Below are 26,462 nucleotides of genomic sequence, written 5' to 3' on the forward strand. Positions count from 1 at the left end.
GAGAGGCACTGGGCCAGGTGGAAAAGATGAACTCTGCACCCTCCCCTGCCAAGTTCCAGCTAGTGAGGAAGCAAGGCCAATGTGGGTGGAGGGAAAAAGCCATGTCTATTTCACGAGCTTCTCCAGGCTGATGGAGGGTCCCCTCCATGCAGACCCAGAGGTGAAAGAATATAAATGTTAAATTGGCCTGTGAAATAGAACATCTAAAGACCTCAAACATTCCGTGGAAACCTATGTAGTGATCCAAACCATTTGTGTGTCAACCCTAGCCACCCTGATGGAGACAGCCAGCTTCCTCTAGAATGTACTGTTACATTGTACTGTTTTATACTGTATTCTCCCAAGCGCTTAGTAGAGTGCTCTGCACCCAGTAAGCACTCAATAAATACCATTGATTGATTCCAAGGGATCAGTGAACCATGTAGTTCTGAGGTTTCATGATATCATTAGAGTTGGCTTTAGTGCTCAAGATAGAACTATTATTCTGCCCATCATTGTGAGGACAAGTGGATCATCATATACTGCCTTGCAAACCTTGCCCAATTCAGTTTGGTCATTCAGGCTAGGCTTGTAGCACCCTCAAAGCCTTATAAAAATCACATCTCCCCAACCAAGCCCTCATTTCCTCTTCTCCCACTCCCTTCCGAATCGCTCTTGCATTTGGATTCACACCCTTTATTCCCCCTACTCTCAGCCCCACAGCACTTATGTACTTAGCTGTAATTTATATATTTATAGTAACCTTTATTGCCATTGTTCTTGTTTTATTGCCATTGTTCTTGTCTATCTCCCCCAATTAGACTGTAAACCCATCAAACAGCAGGGACTGTCTCTGTCTGTTGCCGACTTGTTCATCCCAAGCGCTTAGTACAGTGCTCTGCACATAGTAAGCGCTCAATAAATACTATTGAATGAACCTCTGTCTCGCCCTCTAGACAGGAAGCTCCTTGAGGGCAGGAATTGTGTCTACCAACTCTGTTGTATAGTACTCTCACAAACGCTCAGCACAGTGCTCTGAACCCAGTTAGAGTTCAATAAATGCCACTGATTAATTGATTGATTGACCTCCTCAGAGCTTGGCTTCCCATGAAGGCCGAACCGTCACAGCCATATGCCCCTGGTGTTTTATCACCCTGAGCTCTCGACAAATTAACTCTGTTTCCTCCACTCAAGGGAGGGAAGGATCAAGAGCCATTTTCTCCACTTAGTTGTTATTGTTATATTGTTCTCTTCCAAGTGCTTAGTACAGTGCTTTGCACACAGTAAGCGTTCAATAAATGATTGAATGAATGAATGAATGAGCAGTGACAACCCCAGGTTACTTGCTTAATAATCATAACTGTGGTATTCTTAAGAGCGAAGCGGCGTACTAAATGTTTGGATTGATACAGTGCAAGCAGATCAGACACAGTCCCTTAGCAGTCTAAAGGGGAGGGAGAACAGGTATTGGATCTCCATTTTACAGATGAGGCACAGAGAATCTAAGTGACTTACCCAAGGTCACACAGCAGACAAGTGGCAGAGGTAGGATTAGAATCCAGGTCCTCTAACTCTCAGGCCCATGCTCTTTTCATTAGACCTCACTGCTTCTCTGAGGTGACTCGGAGAGGGTGGCCAATTTCACTAGGGAAATTTATTTTATTTATGTTCATTTCTGTCTCCCCCTTTAGACTGTAAGCTCGTCATGGGCAGGGGACATTTGTGCTAACTGTTATTTTGTTATATTGTACTTTCCGAAGAGCTTAGTACAGTTCTCTGCATTCAGTAAACTCTCAATAAATAGTATTGATTGATTGATTGATTGAGGGACCCAAAGTTCCCTGTTCCCTGAACTCTAAGTTCCCCCTAAGCATTGAGGGACCCAAAGTTCCCTGTTCCCTGAACTCTAAGTTCCCCCTAAGCATCCCCTCTCTGGGATAGTTTCCTTTGTCTCTTTCCCACTACTCATACTTGCTGGAGGAAACTTTGACTGCTGCCAAGCGTCTGCACATGGCTCATTTTGTCACCCCTCAAAGCTGACAGCCATTTATCTGAAAGGTTTTCTGCTTTCAGAAGGGCAATCAAGGTTGTCGCTTGCCTGGTGCCATGGCAGAGGTGGAGTTGGACACTGCAAATTTCCCATCTTTTTGGGAGTGTTAGGCCAAGGGGAAAGTTTGGGACCCAGGGATTAGAAGAGCTGGAGTAAAAAGTAGGGAGGGAGTTGGCAGGACGTGTCTCCCTCAGCTACCAAGCCAATAGGAGAAGTCTTAGGTTGAGTCTGTGGAGATCTCTCCACCCAGATGTCGAGAGGAAAGAAAGATGTTGGGCAAAGAGGGGGAGGAAAAGGGAGAAGATGTGAGGTATCTAGGATTATCACCCCAGTGACTGGCAGGGTGGGTGCCATCTTGGATCAGGGCTGGCACCTGACAGCAAATTTATAAAAATCCTGGGAAGCTAGGTCCAGATTCTTTTCTTCATCATCATAAGGCTAAAATTTTAGCCATTTTCAGTGTCCGTAGGTCAGGTCACTTGAGCATGGAATCCTTATGACCCAGGAGAGAATGTCATGCCAGTGCAGAGAGGGGCGGGACACATGGCTTCACCAGAGGGACAGACTGGGGCCATTGTCCTCTGGGGTGGCCCACTCCTGCCTCCCCTCACTGGCTGGCACCAAGGCACTGGGGCACTTCAATTGACAGAGAGTTTGCTTCTACAATCTCTAACTCATTGTGCTATTCTTTTCCTTCTGAGGATGGTGGAGATGTCTCATGGTTGGTTTTTCAGAGGCCATACCTGGTTCATATAGGAGATTTTTGGTTGTTTTTATCATTATTATTATTATTACATTTGTAAAGTGCTTACTATTTGCCAAGCACCATACTAAACACTGGGGTAATTACAAGATAATCAGATGGGTCACAGTTCCTGTCCCATTTTGTGTCTCCTATTCACCCTCCCTTCTAAATTGCTGACAAATTTGGAACTAAACCCACGATACTCAAGACCTATTCTTTTACTGTTCCATTTCTCAATCAGTAATTCATTTTAATGTCTGTCTCCTCCCTAGTCTGAAAGCTCCCTGGGGCTGGGAATGCATTTAACAACTCTTCTGTATAGTTTTATCTCAAATACATAGTACAATGCCTGGCACCCAGCAAACACTCAATAAATACCACTGGCAGATTGACTGGGGTTCACAGTCTAAAAGGGAGATACAACAGGTATTAAATATCAATTTTACAAATAAGGAAACTGAGGTCCAGAGAAGTTAAATAACTTGATCAAGGTCACACAGCAGGTGCGAGGAAAGGCTGAGACTAGAACTCAGGTCTTCTGACTATCAGATCTGTGTTCTTTCCACTAGCCCACACAGTTGGCCATTTAGCAGTCTAAACCTTTTTGCCTGGGGATGGCGTAGTGGATAGAGGACAGACCTGGAAGTCAGAAGGTCTTGGATTCTAATCCCAGCTACACCACAGGTCTGCTGTGTGACATTGGGCAAGTCACTTTACTTCTCTGTGCTTCAGTTACCTCATCTGTAAAATGGGGACTGTGGGGCTTTGAGCCCCATGTAACACAGGGACTGTGCTTGTATCTACCCCAATGCTTAGTACAGTGACTGGCACAAAGTAAGTGCTTAACAAATACCATAATTATTATTATCATTATTGTCAGGCATGGTTTTCTGGAGGGTTGAGGGGATGGGTGTATCAAGAGCCACCAAACAGTCCCTTCCAGGCCAGATAAAGGTCTTTCATGTAGTGCACGATGCAAGACAAGTGGCAGAGAGTAGGCACCATGGGAGACAGTGGAGTAGAAAATCCCCCCTACCTTATCCAGCAGAAGGTGCTGCTGGCCACTCTCCCAAACCCTGGAGCTTTTGTGAATACAGTGCCCTCTCTGTCCAGACAGAATGTCGAGGTGGACAGTATCCTCCCCTGTTAGACATGAAGGCCACTTGGTAAATTGAGCTGGAACCTCACTGCTGCATCTAAGATGGAAAAACTGGTCTTCTCTGGGGCCTGGGTCCACCCAGGATCTGGACCATCTGCCGGTAAGCAGCTGGGCACTTTAGGAGGTTCCTGGAGCCACTAGTCTTCAACCCGGTTCATTAAGAGGCAGGGACAGAGCCAAGCAAGGAGCACCAGGCTTCAGACCCACGCAACAAAAAGCAGCATGTCCCAGTGGATAGAGCACAGACCTGGAAGTTAATACTCACCACCTCTTAGACCCACAGCACTTATGATCTATCCTTTTATTCTTCCATTCCCCAATGGAATCCAGAGGTTCTCATCTCTGCTGTATGACCTTGGACAAGTCACTTCACTTCTCTATGTCTCAGTTACCTCATCTGTATAAAGGGGATTAAGACTGTGAGCCCCATTTGGGACATGGACTGTGTCCAACCTGATTAGCTTTTATCTATCCCAGAGCTTAGTACAGTGCCTGTCACAAAGTAAACACTTAAAAAATACCATAAAAAAAGAGTTGAGACCTGCATTGTCCTTGAAAGAACCTCTCCGTCCAGCCCTAACTCCTCCCCTACCAGGGAGTGACCAGGAATGTCATCAAACCCTCAGGATAGAGATAATGATAATAATAATTGTGGTAATTGTTTAATACTTACTATGTACCAGGCACTGTTCTAAGCCCTGGGGTGGATACAAGCAAATCACGCTGGACAGTCCCTGTCCCACGTCTCAATCTTCATTCTATAGATGAGGTAACTGAGGCACAGAGAAGTGAAGTGACTGTCCAAGGCCACACAGAAGACAAGTGCGGAGCAAGGATTGGAACCCATGACCTTCTGACTCCCAGGTCCTATGCTACCCATTATACCATGCTGCTTAACCATCCTCCCCAGTGACTGTGTCCACCTGGGCCTCACTAAATTTTCCTCAGCCTCTTTGCACAGTGCCTAACCTGGAGGAGGGGACAGGCCCCCACAGGCTGGAGAGAAATCCCGCCCCCACTGCCCCCACTGACTCTCAGGCCCAAAGAGTCAATTCCTCATTCATAATTGAACGCCAGCTCTGAGAAAGGGCAATCTGGGAGAGTTATTAAAGGGTAAATAATAGATAAGAATCCTCTCGCTTCATCTTCAGGGAGGGACACAGAAGGTAACGATAATAATGCTCAGTCTTGTCAGTCCTTTCTGGCCTGTGGCCTGTTGCGTTATTGTCTAGTCAGTTTGCAACTTCTGGAGTGGCTGCTCATTCCCAGAGAGCTCCTCACACCCAACAGCAACCTTGCTGTCCCCTCATCTGGAGACTCCTCTCCCAGATACTGCACAAGTCAAACACTTTCAGGGTACCCAGAAAATTACCTATTAATGCATTTTCTAAATGTGACAATCCCTCAGAGAATATGAGAATGGCTCTTAAAAGAGCCTTTGGGTGGTGTGCTCAAAGTTAAAGCGAAATTTTAGCGTGGCTCAGTGGAAAGAGCACGGGCTTGGGAATCAGAGGTCATGGGTTCTAATCCCTGCTCTGCCGCTTGTCAGCCGTTTGACCTTGGGCAAGTCACTTCACTTCTCTGTGCCTCAGTTCCCTCATCTGTAAAATGGGGATGAAGACTGTGAGCCCTACTTGGGACAACCCGATTACCTTGTATCTACCCCAGAGCTGAGAACAGTGCTTGGCATATAGTAAGCGCTTAACAAATACTAACATTATAATTATTATTATTGTTATTATTTTAATGGCAGTTTTTAAGCACTTACTTTGTGCCAAGCACTGAACTAAGCGCTGAGGTAGATACCCGATCATCAGGTTGAAAACAGTCCCTGTGCCATAAGGGGCTCATAGTCTAAGGAGGAGGGAGAAAAGGGATTCAGTTCCCATTATAGGTGAGGAAACTGAGACACAGAGAAGTTAGGTGACTTACCTAAGATCACACAACAGACAAGTAGCAGAACCGGGAATAGAACCCAGGCCCTCTGACTCCCAAGCCTGTACTCTTTCCATTAGGCCCCAGTGTTCCTTGGGGGAGTCTGAGTGGGAAAGGGGATCTGGGAGAGGCTGTGGAAATCTGAAAGTGTGGTAGGTGGAAAAGAAGAGTTTGTCATCCAGTTAAGTGACAGTAATTTCTGCTATAACATGGTAGTTGTGCTCTTCAAAAACTTTGTGTTAAGGGGAAATGGTGTTAACGTCACCATTGATTCAGTGGGAATGGGTTGGGGGTAGATGGTTCAAAGATTCCATCTTCATTCTTGGATACAAATCTTCTCTATTACTATATTCACCCTTCCCTCAGCCCCACAGCACTCATATACATAGCCAGAATTTATTTCTTTATATTAATTTTTGTATCCCCCTTTAGAATGTAAGCTCACTGTGAGCAAGAAACCTGTCTTCCAACTCAGTTATAGGCTACTCTCCCAAAAGTTTAGTACAGTGCTCTACACACAGTAAGCACTCAATAAATATGATTGATTGATTTATTATTATGTCTAACATTAACTGGACCCTAATATAATATGTCACTGTATATCACTTATTATTATGTCACTATATTAAATTCTGCAAAGTTGCAGCAACATGAAGTACTATATGCTCATTGAGTTAGACTAGAACAGACTCATCCTCTGGAAAGAATATTCCCTATTCCTTCCATTTTCCAGTATCTACATTGCACAATTAAACATGTGTTAGAGCAGAAATGAATGCATTTACCAAGAAGTAAAACACTTTTGTTTCCTCTGCTGGGGAGTTAAAACAGAAAACCCCTCTAATCTGTCAGATCCTTAATAATAATAATTGTGATATTTATTAAGCACTTACAATGTGTCAAGCACTGTGGTAGTTACAGTATAATCAAGTACCACATGGGTCTCACAATCTACGTAGGAGGTATTAAATCCCCATTTCACAGATGAAGGAATTGAAGCTTGGAAAAGTTAAGTGATTCATCCAAGGTCACATAGCAGCAGGCGGCAGAGCTGGGATTAGAGCCCAGATCCTCTGATTCCTGAGACTGTGATCTTTCTACTAGGCTACCCCGTTTCACTTGTGGGCAGGGTTTGTTTGTGCCTACTGAATCTATTATATTGTAGTGTCCCAAGTGCTTAGTACAGTGCTCTGCACCCAGTAAGCTCTCAATAAATACCATTGATTGAGGGATGGATTGACTTTTCCCAATTAAAATCTATCTTGGAGAACAGAATGCTTAGACTCCATGGCAGTTACATCTGCAGGTCAGGAGACATGGGCATCTGGGATTCATTCATTCATTTATTCATTCAGTGGTATTTAATAATAATAATAATAATGTTGGTATTTGTTAAGCGCTTACTATGTGCAGAGCACTATTCTAAGCGCTGGGGTAGATATAGGGTAATCAAGTTGTCCCACATGAGGCTCACAGTTAATCCCCATTTTACAGACGAGGTAACTGAGGCACAGAGAAGTTAAGTGACTTGCCCACAGTCACACAACTGACAAGTGGCAGAGCCGGGAGTCGAACCCATGACCTCTGACTCCGAAGCCCAGGCTCTTTCCACTGCGCCACGCTGAGTGCTTACTGTGTGTAGAGCACTGTACTGAGAGCTCAGGAATTACAATTCAGCAACAGATAGAGACAATCCCTGCCCACAATGGGCTCACATTCTAGAAGGGGGGAGACAGACATCAAAGCAAGTCCAGGCATTACTCCAAGGAAGAAACCTGAGGACTCCAGACTGAGGTCTGGTGATGTGGATGGGCTGGAACAAGTAAGACACAGATTCGGAACGACTCATGGAAACGCTTTTGAGAGAATGGTAAAGTTAGGATCCATCAGTCTATCAGGAGTCTTTATTGAGCTCTTACTATGTGCCAAGCACTGGATTAAACACTAGGATAGATACAATACAACCAGATCAGACACATTCCTGAGGAAACTGAGGCACAGAGAAGTTAAGTGGCTTACCTATGGTCACACAGCAGGCAATAAAATTTATTAAACTGTTACTTTAGACAGACTAAGCACTTGGGAGAGTCCAATAGAGTTAACAGAACTCTCACCCCCTTCCTGCCTGTGGCCTGGAACACCCTCCCTCCTCACGTCCAACAGACAACTACTCTCCCTGTGCCTTATTGAAGATGCATCTCCTCCAAGAGGTCTTCCCTGACTAAGTCCTCCTTTACTCTTCTCCCAATCTCTTCTGCATCATCCTGACTTGCCCCTTTTATTCATCCCCCTTTCCAGCCCCACAGCACTTATGTACATATCCGTAATTTATTTATTTATATTAATGCCTGTCTTCCTCTCTTGACTGTAAGCTTGTTGTGGCCTTGGAATGTGTCTGTTTATTGTCATATTGTACCTTCCAAACTCTTAGCACAGTGCTTTGCACACAGTAAACACTCATAAATATGATTGAATGAATGAATGAATGAACGGTTGGATTGTTCATTATTGGCAGAAACCCAGTCCTACCTTCCTCACCAGAATCCTGGCTCTGCCATTTACCTGCTGTGTGATCTTGGGCAAGTCATTTAACTTCTCTGTGCCTCATTTTCCTCAACCATAAAATACCTGTTCTCCCTTCCTCTCCTTTAGACTGAGCACCATGTGGGACAGGGACTATGTCCTATCAGCTTAAATTGTACCTACCCCAGTGCTTAGCGCTTGTAACAACCCCCTCCCCTACTTTCCCATCCTTCCTGCAGTATCCTCAGAGGAGATCTCCTCCCTCCTCGCAAGTGCCATCCCCTCCACCTGCGCCTCGGACCCCATTCCCTCTCACCTTCTTAAAACCATCGCCCCTGCCCTCCTCCCTTCCTTAACTTCTATTTTTAACCACTCAATCTCCAAGGGCTCCTTCCCCTCTGCCTTCAAACACGCCCACGTCTCCCCCATCCTAAAAAAACCCGCTCTTGACCCCACTTCCCCCTCCAGTTATCGTCCTATCTCCCTACTACCCTTCCTTTCCAAAATCTTAGAACGAGTCGTCTACAATCGATGCCTAGAATTCCTTAACTCCCATTCTCTCCTAGACCCCCTCCAATCTGGCTTCCGTCCCCTCCACTCTACCGAGACTGCTCTCTCTAAGGTCACCCATGACCTCCTTCTTGCCAAATCCAATGGCTCCTACTCCATTCTGATCCTCCTTGACCTCTCTGCTGCCTTTGACACTGTCGACCATCCCCTCCTCCTCCATACCTTATCTCACCTTGGCTTCACGGACTCTGTCCTCTCCTGGTTCTCCTCTTACCTCTCTGGCCGATCATTCTCGGTCTCCTACGCTGGAGCCTCCTCCCCCTCCCATCCTTTAACTGTTGGAGTTCCTCAAGGGTCAGTTCTTGGCCCTCTTCTGTTCTCCATTTACACTCACTCCCTCGGTGAACTCATCCGCTCTCACGGCTTTGACTACCATCTCTACGCAGATGACACGCAGATCTACATCTCCGCCCCTGTCCTCTCCCCTCCCTTCAGGCTCGCATCTCCTCCTGCCTCCAGGACGTCTCCACCTGGATGTCGGCCCGCCACCTAAAACTCAACATGAGCAAGACTGAGCTCCTCATCTTCCCTCCCAAGCCCGGTCCGCTCCCAGACTTCTCCATCACCGTGGATGGCACGACCATCCTTCCCGTCCCGCAGGCCCGCAATCTCGGTGTCATCCTTGACTCGTCCCTCTCGTTCACCCCACACATCCTATCCGTTACCGAGACCTGCCGGTTTCACCTCTACAATATCGCCAAGATCCGCCCTTTCCTCTCCACCCAAACGGCTACCTTACTATTACGGGCTCTCGTTATATCCCGGCTAGACTACTGTGTCAGCCTTCTCTCTGACCTCCCTTCCTCCTCTCTCGCCCCGCTCCGGTCTATTCTTCACTCCGCTGCCCGGCTCATCTTCCTGCAGAAACGATCTGGGCATGTCACTCCCCTTCTTAAACAACTCCAGTGGTTGCCTATCAACCTCCGCTCCAAACAAAAACTCCTCACTCTAGGCTTCAAGGCTCTCCATCACCTTGCCCCTTCCTACCTCTCCTCCCTTCTCTCTTTCTACTGCCCACCCCGCACGCTCCGCTCCTCTGCCGCCCACCTCCTCGCCGTCCCTCGGTCTCGCCTATCCCGCCGTCGACCCCTGGGTCACGTCCTCCCGCGGTCCTGGAACGCCCTCCCTCCTCACCTCCGCCAAACTGATTCTCTTTCCCTCTTCAAAACCTTACTTAAAAATCACCTCCTCCAAGAGGCGTTCCCAGACTGAGCTCCTCTTCCCCCTCTACTCCCTCTGCCATCCCCCCTTTACCTCTCCGCAGCTAAAGCCTCATTTTCCCCTTTTCCCTCTGCTCCTCCACCTCTCCCTTCCCATCCCCACAGCACTGTACCCGTCCACTCAACTGTATATATTTTCGTTACCCTATTTATTTTGTTAATGAATTGTACATCGCCTTGATTCTATTTAGTTGCCATTGTTTTTACGAGATGTTCTTCCCCTTGACGCTGTTTAGTGCCATTGTTCTCGTCTGTCCGTCTCCCCCGATTAGACTGTAAGCCCGTCAAACGGCAGGGACTGTCTCTATCTGTTGCCGACTTGTTCATCCCAAGCGCTTAGTACAGTGCTCTGCACATAGTAAGTGCTCAATAAATACTATTGAATGAACATAGTAAGTGCTTAACAAATATCACCATCATTTTTATTGTTACCATTAACTTGCCCTTCCTGGCCTCTGAAAGAGACACATCTGATTAAGTAGCTAACTCGGGAGTCCCTAAAGGCTCACATAAAGGTATTTCCACCCACTGTTCCAAGGGTGTCCGAAACTCCCTTCCCTTTTCACTGTACAAACCAACTACTGGCTGGAACCCAGCACCAAATTATTGTATTGCTTTACCATGATGAGATTTAAAGTTGCAGGATCTGACTTGGTGTTTAGTCCATTTCTGAGGAGTTCTTGCTCTCATCCATCTGCTTTAATTCATTCAATCGTATTTATTGAGTGTCTACTGTGAGCAGAGCACACATTATAACAATATACAGACACATTCCCTGACCACAACGAGCTAATAGCCCCCTTTTCCCCAGACTTAGCCCCCCTTTTCCTCTGCTCCTCCTCCCCTCCTCCCATCACCCCAACTCACTCCCTCTGTTCTGCCCCACCTCCCTGCCCCACAGCACTTGTGTATATATGTAGATATTTATTATTCTATTTATTTGTATATATCTATACTTCTATTTATATTGATGCTATTGATGCCTGTTTACTTGTTTTGATGTCTCTCTCCCCCTTTCTAGACTGTGAGCCTGTTGTTGGGCAGGGATTGTCTCCATCTGTTGCTAAATCGTACTTTTCAAGCACTTAGTACAGTGCTTTGTACACAGTAAGTGCTCAATAAATATGATTGAATGAATGGAGGGATGTGGTCACATCAAAAGCATGTTTCCTCAGATGATTGGAACTAAGCACCCCAGTAACATTGCCATTCTGGACTTCAAGCATCCTCAGCCAATCAGGCAGCCACCACCTCAGTAGTTGGTCCACAGCATCTCCCTTGGTGAAATCACTCCCCTGAGGAAATCAGTTCCCTGGATGGCACCAGCCAGGAGTTAGGCACAAGTGAGCATCCTTATGCCTCCCCCTTGTCCCCACAGCTGCTGCAGCAAGTTGTTTCTTAGGGAAAACTCCAGGCCAGTTCCAAGCCACAGGAGGGCACGGATTGCTGTTGACCCTGTCCACAGAGGGTTATCTTAGGCAGGCAAGTAGGCTTTGTGATTTTGAGGTTGGTGATTTCGTGCACACGATGATTTGTGACACCCACGCAGACTTAATAGTGCACTTTCTTAATCAGGAACATTGGTGCATAGATAACAGTCCAAAGACATATGGTCAATAAATAATTCAGGTATCCATCTTCTCTACAGGTTCCTCATACACCTAACATGTTTTAATGCCAATTCTGTGCAAGAAAACACTCTCTGTTATGTCTCCAGAGTAAAGACTGGCAGCCCTTATGAGACACCCTGGGTTTTGAATGGCCCAAATGTGTTTTTTTCTCCGATCTCATCCCTGGTTCTACTCCTATTTGGGGGGAGGGCTCCCTTCAAAAAGTAGGTGTAGGCAATGGGATGGGTAATGGACCAATGGAAATGGAGGCTTTAACTATTCTTATTCTTCTCCCTCTTGTCTTTACAGTTCTATATCCATCTACAGCCCCAAGGAGAACCCAAATGCATTTGATTTGGCTGCATTCTTCCAGTCGGTGGGGAATTTCCTAGGGATCTTTGCTGGATCATTCGCTATGGGCTCTGCATACGCCGTCATCACAGCTCTGATATCCTTTCAGGCTCTCTTCCCTCTGGGAACAGCCTGTCGACCAGTCCTGCAGGGAATGTCATTCCATTCCCCATCCCGCAGGCTGGAGATGCTCCATCCGTGGGAAGGGGCTCTGAAAACCAAGCACTGACCCCAAAGTGGAGCCGCTGAAGAGGGCAGACCATTCATTCATTCATTCATTCACTCAATCGCATTTATTGAGCTCTTAGTCTGTGCAAAGCAGTCAGTCAGGCAGTGCAGACCAAGGCTGAGGTAAAGGAAGAGTGCTCTGGCCCCCTGACCTTGTTTTGAACCGGTCTCGAGCAGCTGTTTCCTAGAAGGAAGAGTCCAGTCAGCAAGTCCTAATTTCAGGCTGGACTTGGACACCTCCCCCGGCCTCCAGCCCCTCCTTTTAGGGGGATGACCAAATATCACAGCTGGAACTTCCCCATGTCAAGTCACTGTGAGCCAAGTTAGAAAAACACCCCCAGGTACTGGCATTAGAACCATTATATTTCAACCAGCCTGCCTATTGCGCACTGCCCCTTAGCATCCTGGCTCACTGCTAGGGCTTAGATGGACACATCTGGGCTGGGGCATGCTCAATGTGGGCTGTGGTTTAGTTCCCACAACTCTGTCTGGGCTAAGACTAGGGGTGTCCCTGAATACTTTGGAGTTGTAACCTCATTCTCCCCCTACGCTCCTTGCCCCCTCAGTGGCTGAGCAGGAAGGGAATGGCGCTAAGCTTCAGGGGAAATTCATTCATCCATTCAATAGTATTTATTGAGCGCTTACTATGTGCAGAGCACTGTACTAAGCGCTTGGAATGTACAATTCGGCAACAGATAGAGACAATCTCTGCCCAGTGACGGGCTCCCAAGGTCTATGTTTTCAAAGCAATAATGTGGTCTGTCTAAACTCTCTTGAAAAATACCTCTGGCACATAAAGATACAAATGTGCATGTGAGCATAAATGAGGATAAAGACTGAAGGAAGAAAGAGGCAGAAACACAGAAAGGTCTTTTCATTTGAAAGAACCACAGAATTATGTTACTTAGAAAGCACGCTGACCAATGATGCACTGGTAGACAAGGAAATGGCAAACTGAATCAAGTAGACCAGCCCATCCTTTGCAAGATTGCCTCTCAGAGTGGGGTGGCAGCATGGTATTTTGTTCCAGAGCTATAGCGCTGTCCAACTTGCTCCATGACTTGAAATCTGGATGCCACATCCAACAAAATTGTGGTATTTGTTAAGTGAGTTCTATGTTTCAGGCACCTTACCAAGTGCTGGGGTAGATACATGGAATGATCAGCCATTCCAGAATTGCTCAGGGAACATATTTACCAACTCTGTTGTACTGGACTCTCCCAAATTCTTAGTGCAGTGAATACTCCATAAATGCCATTGATTGACTGATGACTAGACCCTTGGAGGTCACACCACAGAAGACAACATAGCTATACTCGGACAGACAGGTGAAGAAAATGAATGACAGCAGGACAAGATATCCAAACAAATGCTTTTCAGAGAGCTGATTTTGGGAAACCAAAATCCAGGAGCATGGTCTAGAGGAAAGGGCCTGGGCCTGGGAATCAGAGAACCTGGGTTCTAATTCTGACTCTGCCACATGTCTGTTGTGTGACCTTGGGCAAGTCACTTAACTTCTCTGTGCCCACTTCCCTCTTTTGAAAAATGGGGATTCAATACCTGTTCTCACTCCTATTTAGACTGTGAGCCCCGTGTGGGACCTGATTATCTTAGACATACCCCAGCACTTAACAAATACCATTATCAAAGAAACAGCATGGCCTAGTGGAGAAAGCACGGTCCTAAGTGCCAGAAGGACCTGGGTCCAAATCCCAGCTTTGCCATTTGCCGGCTGTGTGATCTTGGGCATGTCACTTCACTCCTCTGGGCCTCAGTTACCTTACCCGTAAAATGGGTTTAAGACCCTGAGCTCCATATGGTACATGGACTGTTTCCAACTTGATTAGCTTGTATCTACCCCAGCACTTACTACAGTACCTGGCGCATAGTGAGCCTTGAACAAATAGCATTAAAAAAAAAGAGAGAGTAGAGGAAACATTTTAAAGACTCTATAACTAAGGCTCAGACAATGCTGTAACCCAGCTGAAAACTGGGAGTCAGTAGCCAAGGATAGTACAGTGTGGCGCAACACCATCAGGAACAGAGCAGTTCTTTTTGAGCAGAAGTTTCATAAGGATCGAGAGACAAGGAGACAAAAATGAAAACGGTTCCAGGCACTGCAAAAATCAAACATGACAACACATCAAAAGACAACATTTTTACTTGCACAAAGTAGCCAGGCTGTGAGGCCCCACTGGCCTTTTTTCCATCAGAGGGATTTTCGAGTGCAAGGTACAACTGGGAAAGGAAAGCTGGTTGATCTCTACTCCCTTCAGCACCGAGTGTGCATAAACATGCACACACACTACGCACACACACATACATAGATGCTGCTCCTGAGTTTGAAGTTGCAGCCGCCCCTTGGCAAGTCTGGGGTCATTTGCAGCTCTGCCCCCTTGACTCTGTCCAATTCATGAATTCATTCAATTGAGTTTATTGAATGCTTACGGTGTGCAGAGCACTGTACTAAGCACTTGGGAAAGTACAATACAACAATAAACAGTGACATTCCCTGTTGGCTTAAGCCCCTCCTTCCTCCCTACTCTGTGCTGATGGCTCATGACAATTGTCCATCACCCACAGTGGGCTCTCAACACCCTGTTCTGGTCCTGCATGATCCATTTTTTTTTTTAATGGTATTTGTTAAGCACTTACCATGTGCCAGGCACTGTACTAAGTTCTGGGGTAGATACAAGCTAATTGGGTTGGATGCGGTCCGTGTCCCACATGAAGCTCATAGTCTTAATCCCCATTTTAACAATGAGGTAACTGAGGTACAGAGAAGATAAAAATAATAATAATTATATTTGTTTTGGGCTTACTATGTTTCAGGAACTATTCTAAGACCTGGGGTGGATATAAGCAAATTGGGTTAGACACAGTCGCTGTCTCATGTGGGGCTCACGGTCTCAATGCCCATTTTACAGATGAGATAATTGAGGCACAGAGAGGCAAAGTGACTTGCTCAAGGTTACACAGCAAAAAAAGTAGTGGAGCAAGGATTAGAACTCAGGACCTTCTGATTCCCAGGCCCTTGCTCTCTCCACTATGCCATGCTGCTCCCCAAGGGCACACCCAGAAGACAGGTAATAAAGCTAGGATTAGAACAACAGGTCCTTCTGACTCCCAGACCCATGGTCTATCCATTAAGCCAGATATGTTGGGCTTTGGAGTTTCCTCTGCTGTTTGCTGGAGGCCTCCTTTATCCATGTTCTTCCCAATACCTGAACAGTGAGCTACATCCGCCCCTTCTGCAAGGGACATTGCCTAATGTGGTCTGAGAAAAACAGCATAGTTTCCAGGGCCAGTAGCTGTCTCCCATTTGGCTCATGGGGATGTGCCATTGGGGCCTAGAGGGTCAGTCAGTCAATCAATCAATCAGTCAATTAATCAATCGCTTTTGCTGAGTGCTTACTGTGTGCAGACTACTGTACTAAGCTCTTGGGAGAGTACAGTATGACAATAAACAGTCACATTCCCTGCCCACAATGAGCTCACAGTCTAGTGGGGAGACAGACATTAATAGAAATAAATAAATTTTGAATATGTACATAAGTGCTGTGGGCCTGGGAGGAGGGGGATGAACAAAGGGATCAAATCAGGGTGACCCAGAAGGGAATGGGAAAAGAGGAAATGAGGGCTTGGTCAGGGAAGGTCTCTTGCAGGACATTTGCTTCAGTAAGACTTTGAAGGTGGAGAGAGTAATTGTCTATTGATTATGAAGAGGAAGAGGCAGAGGCAGGACATGGGCAAGAGGTCTGCAGAGAGATGGACAAAATAAAGGTACAGCAAGTAGGTTGGCTTTAGAGCAGCAAGGTTTGGGGGCTGGTTTATAGTAGGACAGCAGGGAGTTGAGGTAAGAGGGAGTGAGGTGACTGAGTGCTTTAAAGCTGAAGGTAAGGAGTTTCTGTTTAATATGGAGGTCGATAGGCAACCACTGGAGATTCTTGAAGAGTGGGAAAACATGAACTGAACGTTTTTGCTGGATGGGTTTTTGCCAGCTGCTGCAGATTGGAGTCAGCTACGTGGAAGAGGAAGGGGCCTGGGCTCTAGCCAGTGCACCAGTTAGGCTGGCCCCTGGTCCAGCCAGGCCCACTCCCATCATTCATTCATTCAATCTCATTTATTAAGGGCCTACTGTGTGCAAAACACTGTAGTAAGCTCTTAGAAGAGTACAATATTACAATAAACAGAAACATTCCCTGCCCACAAGGAATTTACAGTCTAGAGGGAGAGACTGACAGAGAAATCACAGAGAAATTGCAGCAGCAGCGCCTCCCTCTGCTCAGACTGACAATCATCCTGAGCGATTCCCTTCTCTTGTTCAAGGGATCCAGTCTCCTAGCTGAGATCCAAGTTCAAGAACAACCAGGGATAAAACCAGGTAAAGAAGGTGCTGGAGGCTGGCAGTAGTTATGAGGCTGGTAGAACATGAGGATGACCAGTCCAGGTATCTCTTTCAAAGAGAATTCTGAGATGGATGGACTGTGGGACTGACCCAGAGTACAGTGCCTCAACCCTTAGTACAGTGCCTGGTACATAGTAAACACTTAACAAATACCATAATCATCAGGGATGGGGTCACACATAGCCTTATATCCTGGGAGCATCTTGGCAGTTATCAGTTTGGCTCATTAATTAATAAATTCAATCAATCATATATATTGAGCACTTATTGTGTGCAGAGGACTGTGCTAAGCACTTGGAAAGTACAATTCAGTGAAATGCAGTTGAGCCCACGGACACACAGCAGCAGATGTGCCCAGACGGAGACTGGCCTCTACAATGAGCCCAGAAGCCCAGCCTCCTGGCTCTGCCCTCCCTCATGGGGTTTTACCACTAAGGAGGCAGGTTGAAGTGCAGCTGTGGTTTTCCTTAGCCTTCCTCGCCACCTGACCAAGTTCACAAAGCTGTGTGAGTTCCCCATGCTGGAAACGGGCCTGTTTTTCCTGTTGTCCTGGAGTGCCTTTCTGTCTGCGGAGGCAGCTGGTCTAACAGGTAAGTGTGTGTGTGTGTGTGTGTTTGTGTGTCTGACATAATAATATAAAAGTACTAATAGTAATAATAATTATGGTACTTGTTAAGCACTTACTATGTGCTGAGCACTGTTCTAAGCACTGGGGTAGATACAAGTTAATCAGGTTGGACACAGTCCCTGTCTCACATGAGGCTCACAGTCTTAATCCCCGTTTTACAGAAGAGGCAACTGAGGCCCAGAGTTGCTAAATGACTTGTCCAAGGTCACACAGCAGACATGTGGCAGAGATGGAATTAGAGTTCTTTTGACTCCCAGGCTTGTACTCTAATCATTAAGCCAAACTTAATAGAGTAATAGTAGTATTTATTATCCACTCTATGCAAAGCACTGTTTTAAGCAATGGGAAACCACTTAGAGAAGCAAAGTGGCCTAGTGGGTTAAGCACAGGCCTAGGAATTAGAGGGACCTGAGTTCTAATCCCAGTCCTACTGCTTGTCTGCTTGACCTTGGGCAAATCATTTCATTGCTCTGTCCCTCAGTTCCCACATCTATAAGGTAAAATGGGGATTAAGACTGTGAGTTCTATGAAGAATAGGGAATGCTTCCAACCCAATTAGCTTGTATCTGCTCCAGAGCTTAGTATAGTTCCTGGCACATAGTAAGTGCTTAACAAGTACCAAGAAGAGCAAGAGGAGCAGGAGAAGTGGAGAAGGAGAACAAGAGGAGATGGAAAAGGAGGAAGAGGAGAAGGAGGAGATGAGGAAAAGGAGGAAAAGGAGGAGAGGAGGAGGAGGAAGTTGGAGGAAGAGGAAAAGTGGAAGAAGATGAGGAGGAAGAGGAGAAAGGGGAGGAGAAGGAAAAGGAGGAGGAAGAGGAGGAGGAGGATCAGCAGGATGGCAGTAATCAGGGACCTGATGAACCTTGTAATGGAGAGAGGATTCAAGAAGAATCACGGAGTGGACAGGGCATCAGCCTGGTCTACTGGTCCTGGGAAATGAGGCCATTCATGCTGCAGTGTGGGCCCTGAACCATGGTGCAGGTTGAGACTGCATTCTTCCTCCTTAATCCTTCCCCTCTCTGGCTTGGATGATGGCAGGCAGCCCCAAGTGGGCTTCACCAGGGCTAGAGGGCCAAGCAAAGCCTGCAGTCGGTCACCTTGGCTGCAGCCAGGAATTTGACTGCCCCTCCTTAGGGCAGATGCGTGGAATGCATGCGACACTATATGCTCTATACTGAGGCCACCCAAATCCCTTAATCTAGAGTGTTCCTCCAAGGAGACCCACGCCCCTCTGTCCCCTCGCTCGAGACCTCAGTCTGACAGGTCCTCATTACCCCAGACCCTGCTTCCCACTTGGGCTGAATAATAATGATAACAATAATAATAATGATAATGATGGTATTCGTTAAGCACTTACTATGTGCCAAGCACTGTTCTAAGCACTGGGATAGATACAATAATAATAATAACAATGATGGTATTTGTTAAGTGCTTACTATGTGCCAAGCACTGTTCTAGGTACTGGAGGGGTACAATGTGATCAGATTGTTCCACGTGGGGCTCACAGTCTTAATCCCCATTTGACAGATGAGGAAGGAGACTGGGCCCTTCTGGATTGTCACTTCCTGTCCACCCCCCCACTTTGATGGTGAACTTGGAGGTGGCTGCCCCCTCTCACTTACCGTGGAGAGCCAGCCCTCTAGACAGGTCAATTCTCAGCTGCCCTGAAAGAACAACTGTGTCCGACCTGATTTGCTTGTATCCACCCCAGTGCTTAGAACAGTGCCTGGGGCATTGTAAGCTCTTGACAAATACCTCTATTGTTATAATTATTGCAGGATCCCTGGGAGGGACCCTCTTGCTTTAATAGTTGATTCCCTCAGTAGACATGCTATCTTGACAGCAGACAGAGTCCTTACCCACTAGGTGCCATTGCCAACTCGTCCCACTCTCCCAGGGCACCCTATCAATGGAGCCAAACTCTCGTTACCAACCCCAGCCCAGTGGCCCCCAAAGCTGGGTACCCTAAGATAAGCGAAAGGAACCCACCTGGCCTCTGAGCTGTTCGCATTTCCTGGCCCATACCTTCCAGGAGGAAGGAGGCTCTTTATAAACACCTCAGCTTGCAAGAGTCACTAATTCCCACAACTCCGAGCTCCTTTCAGCTCAGGCTAATTTGATGATGATCATTTGATTTATTCTGAACGTCTCTGACTTGAGGGGCAGAGCGTGCGGCCAACCATAACCTGGCTGCTGGCAAGAGACAACTACACGCAACCCTGCCTCGCCCCCGCCCTGGTCCACAGCTGCCCTGTGGCATGTAAATAAGGCTGGCACACTCATCAGGCTGCAAACACTCTTGGTGGAGTGGGGAGTGGAGAGAGTGGTCCCTGGATTTTTTATTGTTTATAACAGGAAATCTCCCATTTAATCAGGGCACAATCAATCAGTAATATTCATTGAGCCCTTACTATGTGCAGAGCACTGTACTAAGCACTGGGGAGAGTTCAGTACAACAGAATTAGCAGACATATTCTCTGCCCAAAATAAGCTTACAATTGGGGAAGGAGAGAGGAGTGGGAGTTGGTGGGATAGCTGGCAAGTGGAGGAAAATAATGGGGAAATTTTCAGGGAAGAGCAGATAAATGATACAGGAGGAAGAAGCCAGAAAGATCTGTCCCCCTTCAAAAGTCATCTTTTTATTTTTCTTTTTAATGGCATTTGGTAAACGCTTACTACGTGTCATGCACTGTTCTAAGTGCTGGGGAAGGTACAAGTTAATTAGGCAGGATACAGTCCCTGTCCCACATGGGGCTCACAGTTGGCCAACAAATATCCGACTTTCACCAACCCAGGACGAATCGAGGAGTGTCCAAGTGCTCATCTGGACTCAGGCAGGCTGACGGGCAATGGGATTGCGTTCATTCGGCTGGGCTGGGTGCACCTCCGTGCAGCTGTTCCTATAGAAACACAGGACCCACTGCATGTGCCTGCTTTTCCCTCTGGCTGGAAGCACGGACGCAGCCTGCAGGCTTGCCTTCTCCCCCGGGTGCCAGGTATTCACTGAGCTGTGGTTTCCACAGACAGTTCCTGAAGCCTGACAGAATACGAGCTACAGAGCAAGCCCAGAATGAGCCGTTCACACCAGCAAACAAGAGAGGCTAGGATGAGACTAATCTACTGCAACCACGTATGCTAAGAAAGGGATACGGAAACTAAAAATCCAAATGGGGATATCAGTCGATAATATTTACTGAACGCTTACTGTGTGCAGAGAACTGCACTAAGCGCTTGGGATAGTACAGTATGACAGAGTCAGTTAGACATGTTCTCTGCCCACAAGAGCTTACATTCTAGGCGGGGAAATGGTATTTGTGAAGTGCTTAGTATGTGCCAGGCACAATACTAAGCTCTAGAGTGGATACAAGCTAGCTAGGTTTCCCTGTGCCACATGGACCGCACAGTCTTTACCCCCATTTTACAGATGAGGTAACTGAGGCCCGGAAAAGCGAAGTGTCTTTCCCAAGGTCACATAGAAGACAAGGGGCAGAGCTAGTATTATGACTGAAATGACTGCTCCAGGGCCTTGGACACAAAAGAATTGACCAACACAACAAACCATGTGCCCTGGTGGAAAGAGCATAGACCTGGGAGTCAAAGGGTCTGGGTTCTAATTCTGTGTTCTCCATTTATCTACTCTTTGACTTTGCACCAGTCACCTTCTCTGTGTCTTGGTTTCTTCTTCTGTAAAATGGGAAATTAACATCTGATCTCCTGCCTACACATGCTGTGAGTCCCATATGGGACTGGGACTTTGTCTGGCCTGATGAATTTGTATCTACCCCAAGCTTACTATAGTGCTTAACAGATGCCAATATTATTGCTATTATTATTGGGAACAGCATGGCTATTGGAAAGCAGCATGGGCTTGGGAATCAGAGGATATGGGTTCTAATGCCACCTCTGCCACTTGTCAGCTGTGTGACTTTGGGCAAGCCACTTATCTTCTCTGTGCCTCAGTTACCTGAACTGTAAAATGGGGATTAAGACTGTCAGCCCCATGTAGGACAACCTGATTACCTTGTATCTACCCCAACACTTAGAACAGTGCTTGGCACGTAGTAAGCTCTTAACAAATACCATAATTATCATTATTATCATTATTGTTATTTTGTGGTCTAAATCCATGTTAGGGGCAGCCTTCACTGGCCTCTATGAATATCCCCTCACTCTCCACATACTGTCGTCTCTCTGGCCTCTAGAAGCCCCAATTTTGACACAACAAATCCAGCAGCCCAGGACAAATATCAGACACTTCGGGCGTAAGCAGCATTTGTGACTTTGCTAATCAGAAGGCTCAAAGCCTCTCTTGTTGACCTGCTAATAGAGCCAGAATGAAATGCATTTCCAAACAGGCTGCCCACCCCGAGTTTCCCATAATCGGCTGTTACTCTCTCAGTAATATGCATCCAGAGGAATTTGCTATCCAACCCATCGCATCTCAGACAAGTGAGAGATTATCTCAAGGCACACAGGAGCCAGTTACATACCGGTCCCATCATTCATTTCCTCACGCCTGCATGGCCTTCATCACAAGAGCTCATCCATATGCCATTTCTCTCCAACAAAGCCAGAATTTGTGACAGATTTGCCTCTGTGAATGGCACAAATGTTTTCAATCATCATTTGAGCAGCTTGGCCTAGTGGAAGGAGCAGAGACCTGAGAGTCAGAGGACCCGGGTTCTAATCCCGACTCCGCCAGTTGCCATCTACCTGACCTTGGGCAAATCACTTAACTTCCCTGTGCCTCAGTTTCCTCATCTGCAGAAGGGAGATTAAATTTTACACCCTCTTAGGCTGTCACTCTTACACCCTCATAAACCCCATGTCAAATTATTTTGTATCTACCCCAGCACTTAGTTGAATACTTGGTACTTAGTAAGCACTTAAGCAGGTCTTGTCTTATGCCATCAAGTCATTTCTGACCCATAGCAACACCACAGACAAATCTCTCCCAGAATACCCCGCTCTCCATCTACAATCATTCTGGTAGTGTATCCATAGAGTTTTCTTGGTAAAAGTACAGAAGTGGTTTACCGTTGCCTACTTCCACACGGTAAACTCGACTCTCTGCCCTCGACTCTCTCCCATGCCGTTGCTGCCCAGCACGGGTGAGTTTTGACTTGTAGCAGATTGCCTTCCACTCGCTAGCCACTGCCCAAGCTAGGAATGGATCGGGTATGCCTCTGCTTGACTCTCCCTCCTGTAGCAGAGACTGGTAGAGTACTGGAAACTCTCCAGGTGTGACCCTGAGAGGGGAGCTTAAAAGGTACCATTTACTATTACAATTACTATCATTTTGTGTCACCTTGTTTTGTTTTGTTATCTGTCTCCCCTTTCTAGACTGTGAGCCAGTTATTGGGTAGGGATTGTCTCTATTCTGCCGAATTGTACTTGCCAAGCGCTTAGTACAGTGCACTGCACAAAGTAAGCGCTCAATAAATACAAATGAATGAATGAAAAAAGAAGGCTAGGCGGGACTGGGGAATCAAGCCAATACCTTGCCCAAGGTCTACCAGCACGATTATCAAACCCGAGGTCTAGACCTTTGCTTCATCTTGTCCTTGACTGTATGGCCAACTCCTATCTATCACTTTGCCCTAGATAGCTGACCAGATCTAACTTGTTCTACCACAGTTGATTTTGTCCAACATTGAACTTTGGGGAGGGAGCTCATAGCCCCTTCCAGATCAGACTATACTGAGCTCCAATCCTACTTAAGCCCCATCCACCAAGCCCAGTTTTCTGTCTCCAACAGGGCAAACAGGTTGCTTGTAAGAATTGGATGTAGGTTGCCAAGGTGGACACTCCCACCCCCCCATCATGGGTTAAGGATGGACTTCCCAACCCCTCTAATTTCGCCCTCCTGGGCTCTAGCCCAGAGTGAACCACCCATCCATAGCTCTATCCAAATGCCTCCGAAACTTGCTGATAATTTCTGGCTGTACAACTTCCTGTATTTGCATATGTTTGCCATTCATTGGGTACAGAAGTATTCACTTCAGTAGGTTTCCAACATTCCACCTTCCAGCTCCAGGGGGTGTCGCTTGTCTCAACGGTGGGGTTTATGGTGAATTGCAATTCAGGATTCACCCTATACACATGGTTCGCTGTCAGATAGCTCTCAGCTTTTCCAGTATGGAGAGTCCTAACCCTTTCAATCTATCAGTGGTACTTATTGAGCACTTACTGTGTGCAGAGCACTGTACTAAGTGCTTGGGAAAGTACTCTAATAACAAAGTTGACAGATGTGTCCCCTTGGGTCTGTCTTCATGCTGCTGCACTCCCCCCTCCTTCTACTAGTTGCCTTCTCTGTTCCTTCTCCACCTCCATTCTGAGCTTCCTGAGCTGTGTTTATAACAGAACAGTTCTCTGATGGAGGAATATGGTGAGAATATAGCAAATATTCTGGGGAATATTTCTTCCCATGGAAGAAAGGAGCATGGGTCAATCAACCAATCTATTATTACTATGTATTTAGCCCTTGGAAGAGTACAATGCAACAGAATTAGCAGAGTCAAAGAGCACTGCAGCTGTTCTTGTATGCTTGGGAGTGTTCATATTGTTTCCAATCTTGAAAATGAATACTCAAGTCTCACTGGTTAGGGCTGGCAATCATTTCACTTACTGCACGCTCCCCAGTATCTGCCAGGCTGTGCCCATTAGTAAAATAAGTCAAACTGGCCAGAGCAACCAGGCTGTGGGCGAGTAACTATTTGCCAGTGTGTTTTGCCTACTGGGTTGAAGACAGACTTGGGACAGGGATCACGAATCCCCTGGTGGTATTTGAGTTCCAACTGCGGATGAAGTGCTGTACTAAGCACTTGGGAGTTTACAACAGCAGCAAGACATGCTTCCTCTGCCCTCAAGGAGCGTGCAATCCAATGAGGAAAACCAAAAGACAAAAATGTATTTTCAGGTGGTAGGAGAAGGAGGAAGAGTAAGGATATAAGGGGGAGTAGTATGGATTTGTCAGGGTGAGAAAATTGAGTAAATCACTGAATATCTACATATGTACATAAGTGCTGAGAAGGGAATGAAATAAATAAGTGCTAAGGATGGCTGTCCCATTGATGACTTGTGGTGTCAGTAATAATAATAACAATTAGGTATTTATTAAGTACTTACTATTTGTCAAGACCTGTTCTAAGCCCTGGGATAGATAAAAAATAATCAGGTCAGATACAGTCCCTGCCTCACATAGGTCTCATAGTCTAAGTAGGAGGAAGAACAGGGATTGACTCCCCATTTCACAGATGAGGAAATGAAGCACAGAAAAGTTAAATGACATGCCCAAGGTTACACAGGAGGCAAGTGGCAAATCCATGATTAGAACCCAGGTTCTCTGACTCCTAGGCCTGGACTCCTTCCTCTTGACCAGCCTGCTCCCAGTGAATTAATTGGGAAATGAACGTGTACAGAAAGAGCAAGGAGTCCCTGGCTCCTGCCTCAGCACACTTGCTGCCTGCGGGAAGAGAGGGGAGGGGGGCCCACAAGTCAGACTTTCCCACATCCCCCTCCCAGGGTGCATCCCTCGGGGCCTGGGATCAAGAATCCAGCTCATTAAACGTTCCTTCGTTCCTTCGGGAAGAATCCCCAGTGTGTGGGTCCATGGGAAGCAGGAAACTTTTAGAGAGAGTGATTACTTTGAACACTACTAACCCCATCTAACTCTTTTATTTTAATGTCATTTGTTAAGTGCTTACTATGTGCCAGACATCATACTAAAGCTCTGGGGTGGATACAAGCAAATTGGGTTGGACACAGTCCCCGTCCCACATAGGGCTCCTAGTCTTAATTGATATTTTACAGATGAGGTAGCTGAGGCCCAGAGAAGTGAAGTGATTTGCCCAAGGTCACACAGCAGACAAGTGACGGAGCTGGGATTAGAGCCCAGGTCTTTCTGATTCCCAGGCTCTATCCACTAGGCCGTGCTGCTTCTCTTTGTGTGTGTGTCAAGGGGTAGGCAGTGAGGGTTTTCCCAGACAACCAGTTGCCCACACCCTTCGTCCAGGACCAAGGAGGACTAAATATCAACTCAAGCTGATCCCTGACCCCAGTCTTTCTTTACCTTTCAGGAATCGTGGCTGTCCTCTTCTGTGGGGTCACACAGGCTCACTACACCTACAATAACCTGTCTCCAGATTCCAAACTGAGGACCAAACAGGTAAGCCAGGAGGAACCTCCAACTGATGGCTCTCTCATCCCTCAGAGAGACCAGGAAATGGCCAATTTTCTAGGCTGTAATCTTGTGGTGGGAAGGGAATGTGTCTGTTTATTGTTATATGTCTGTTTATTGTTACGGTGTACTCTCCCAAGCACTTAGTACGATGCTCTGCACATTGCAAGCACTCAATATATATGATTGACTGACTGACTGATTCACACTCACACACAGTTCCATTGATGCTGAAAGAAATTTAAGCCGTTGTGACTTTTCCAGAAAAAGTCATAATTTTCCAGTATACCTAGTATTGCTATTATTGTCATCATCCCAAGAGATCTGCATCAGATGCTATTGGTCCAGACCAAGGGAGAGGGAAGGTGATTAATCATTTATTGTAATGTTTCTTAAATTCTTATTAAGTGACAAGTACTGTGCCCCTCCAGGGTCACCCCTGGAGAATTTCCAGTACTCTACCAGTCTCGGCTACAGGGGGGAATGTCAAACAGAGGCCTAACCCATTCCATTCCTAACTTGGGCAGTGGCTAGCAAGTGGAAGGCAATCTTCTACAAGTCAAAACTCACATGCTGGGCAGCAGCGGCATGGGAAAGAGTCGAAGGTGGAGACTCAAGTTGACTGTATGGAAGGAGGCAATGGTAAACCACTTCTGTATTTTTACCAAGAAAACTGTATGGATACACTACCAGAAGGATTGCAGATGGAGAGTGGGGCGTTCTGGGAGAGATGTATCCATGGTGTCCCTATGGGTCGGAAATGACTCAATGGAATAAGACAAGACAAATACAGTACTAAGCACTAGGGTTGGTACAAGATAATCAGATAAGACACAATCTCTGTCCCACATGGGGCTCAAAGTCTAAAAAGAAAGGA

General features: G+C 46.5%; 1 protein-coding gene and 1 non-coding gene across 3 annotated transcripts in view; one reads left to right on the forward strand and one right to left on the reverse strand.

Annotated features, from left to right (window-relative positions):
* SLC9A9 (solute carrier family 9 member A9) overlaps window positions 1-26,462 on the forward strand; it is a 378,100-nt gene that overhangs the window by 148,236 nt on the left and 203,402 nt on the right. For both annotated transcript variants that reach the window (XM_029074247.2, XM_029074237.2), the window contains exons 7-9: window positions 12,101-12,239; window positions 17,263-17,368; window positions 25,485-25,573. In XM_029074247.2, coding sequence (XP_028930080.1) covers window positions 12,101-12,239; window positions 17,263-17,368; window positions 25,485-25,573 — 334 coding nt within the window. The remainder of the gene's footprint in view (window positions 1-12,100; window positions 12,240-17,262; window positions 17,369-25,484; window positions 25,574-26,462) is intronic.
* LOC114817223 lies at window positions 22,528-22,665 on the reverse strand. The gene has a single exon (XR_003765069.1). It is a non-coding gene; the product is annotated as a small nucleolar RNA SNORA7 (small nucleolar RNA).

The sequence above is a fragment of the Ornithorhynchus anatinus genome, chromosome 1, assembly GCF_004115215.2.
Source record: "Ornithorhynchus anatinus isolate Pmale09 chromosome 1, mOrnAna1.pri.v4, whole genome shotgun sequence".
NCBI classification, from domain to species: Eukaryota; Metazoa; Chordata; class Mammalia; order Monotremata; family Ornithorhynchidae; genus Ornithorhynchus; species Ornithorhynchus anatinus.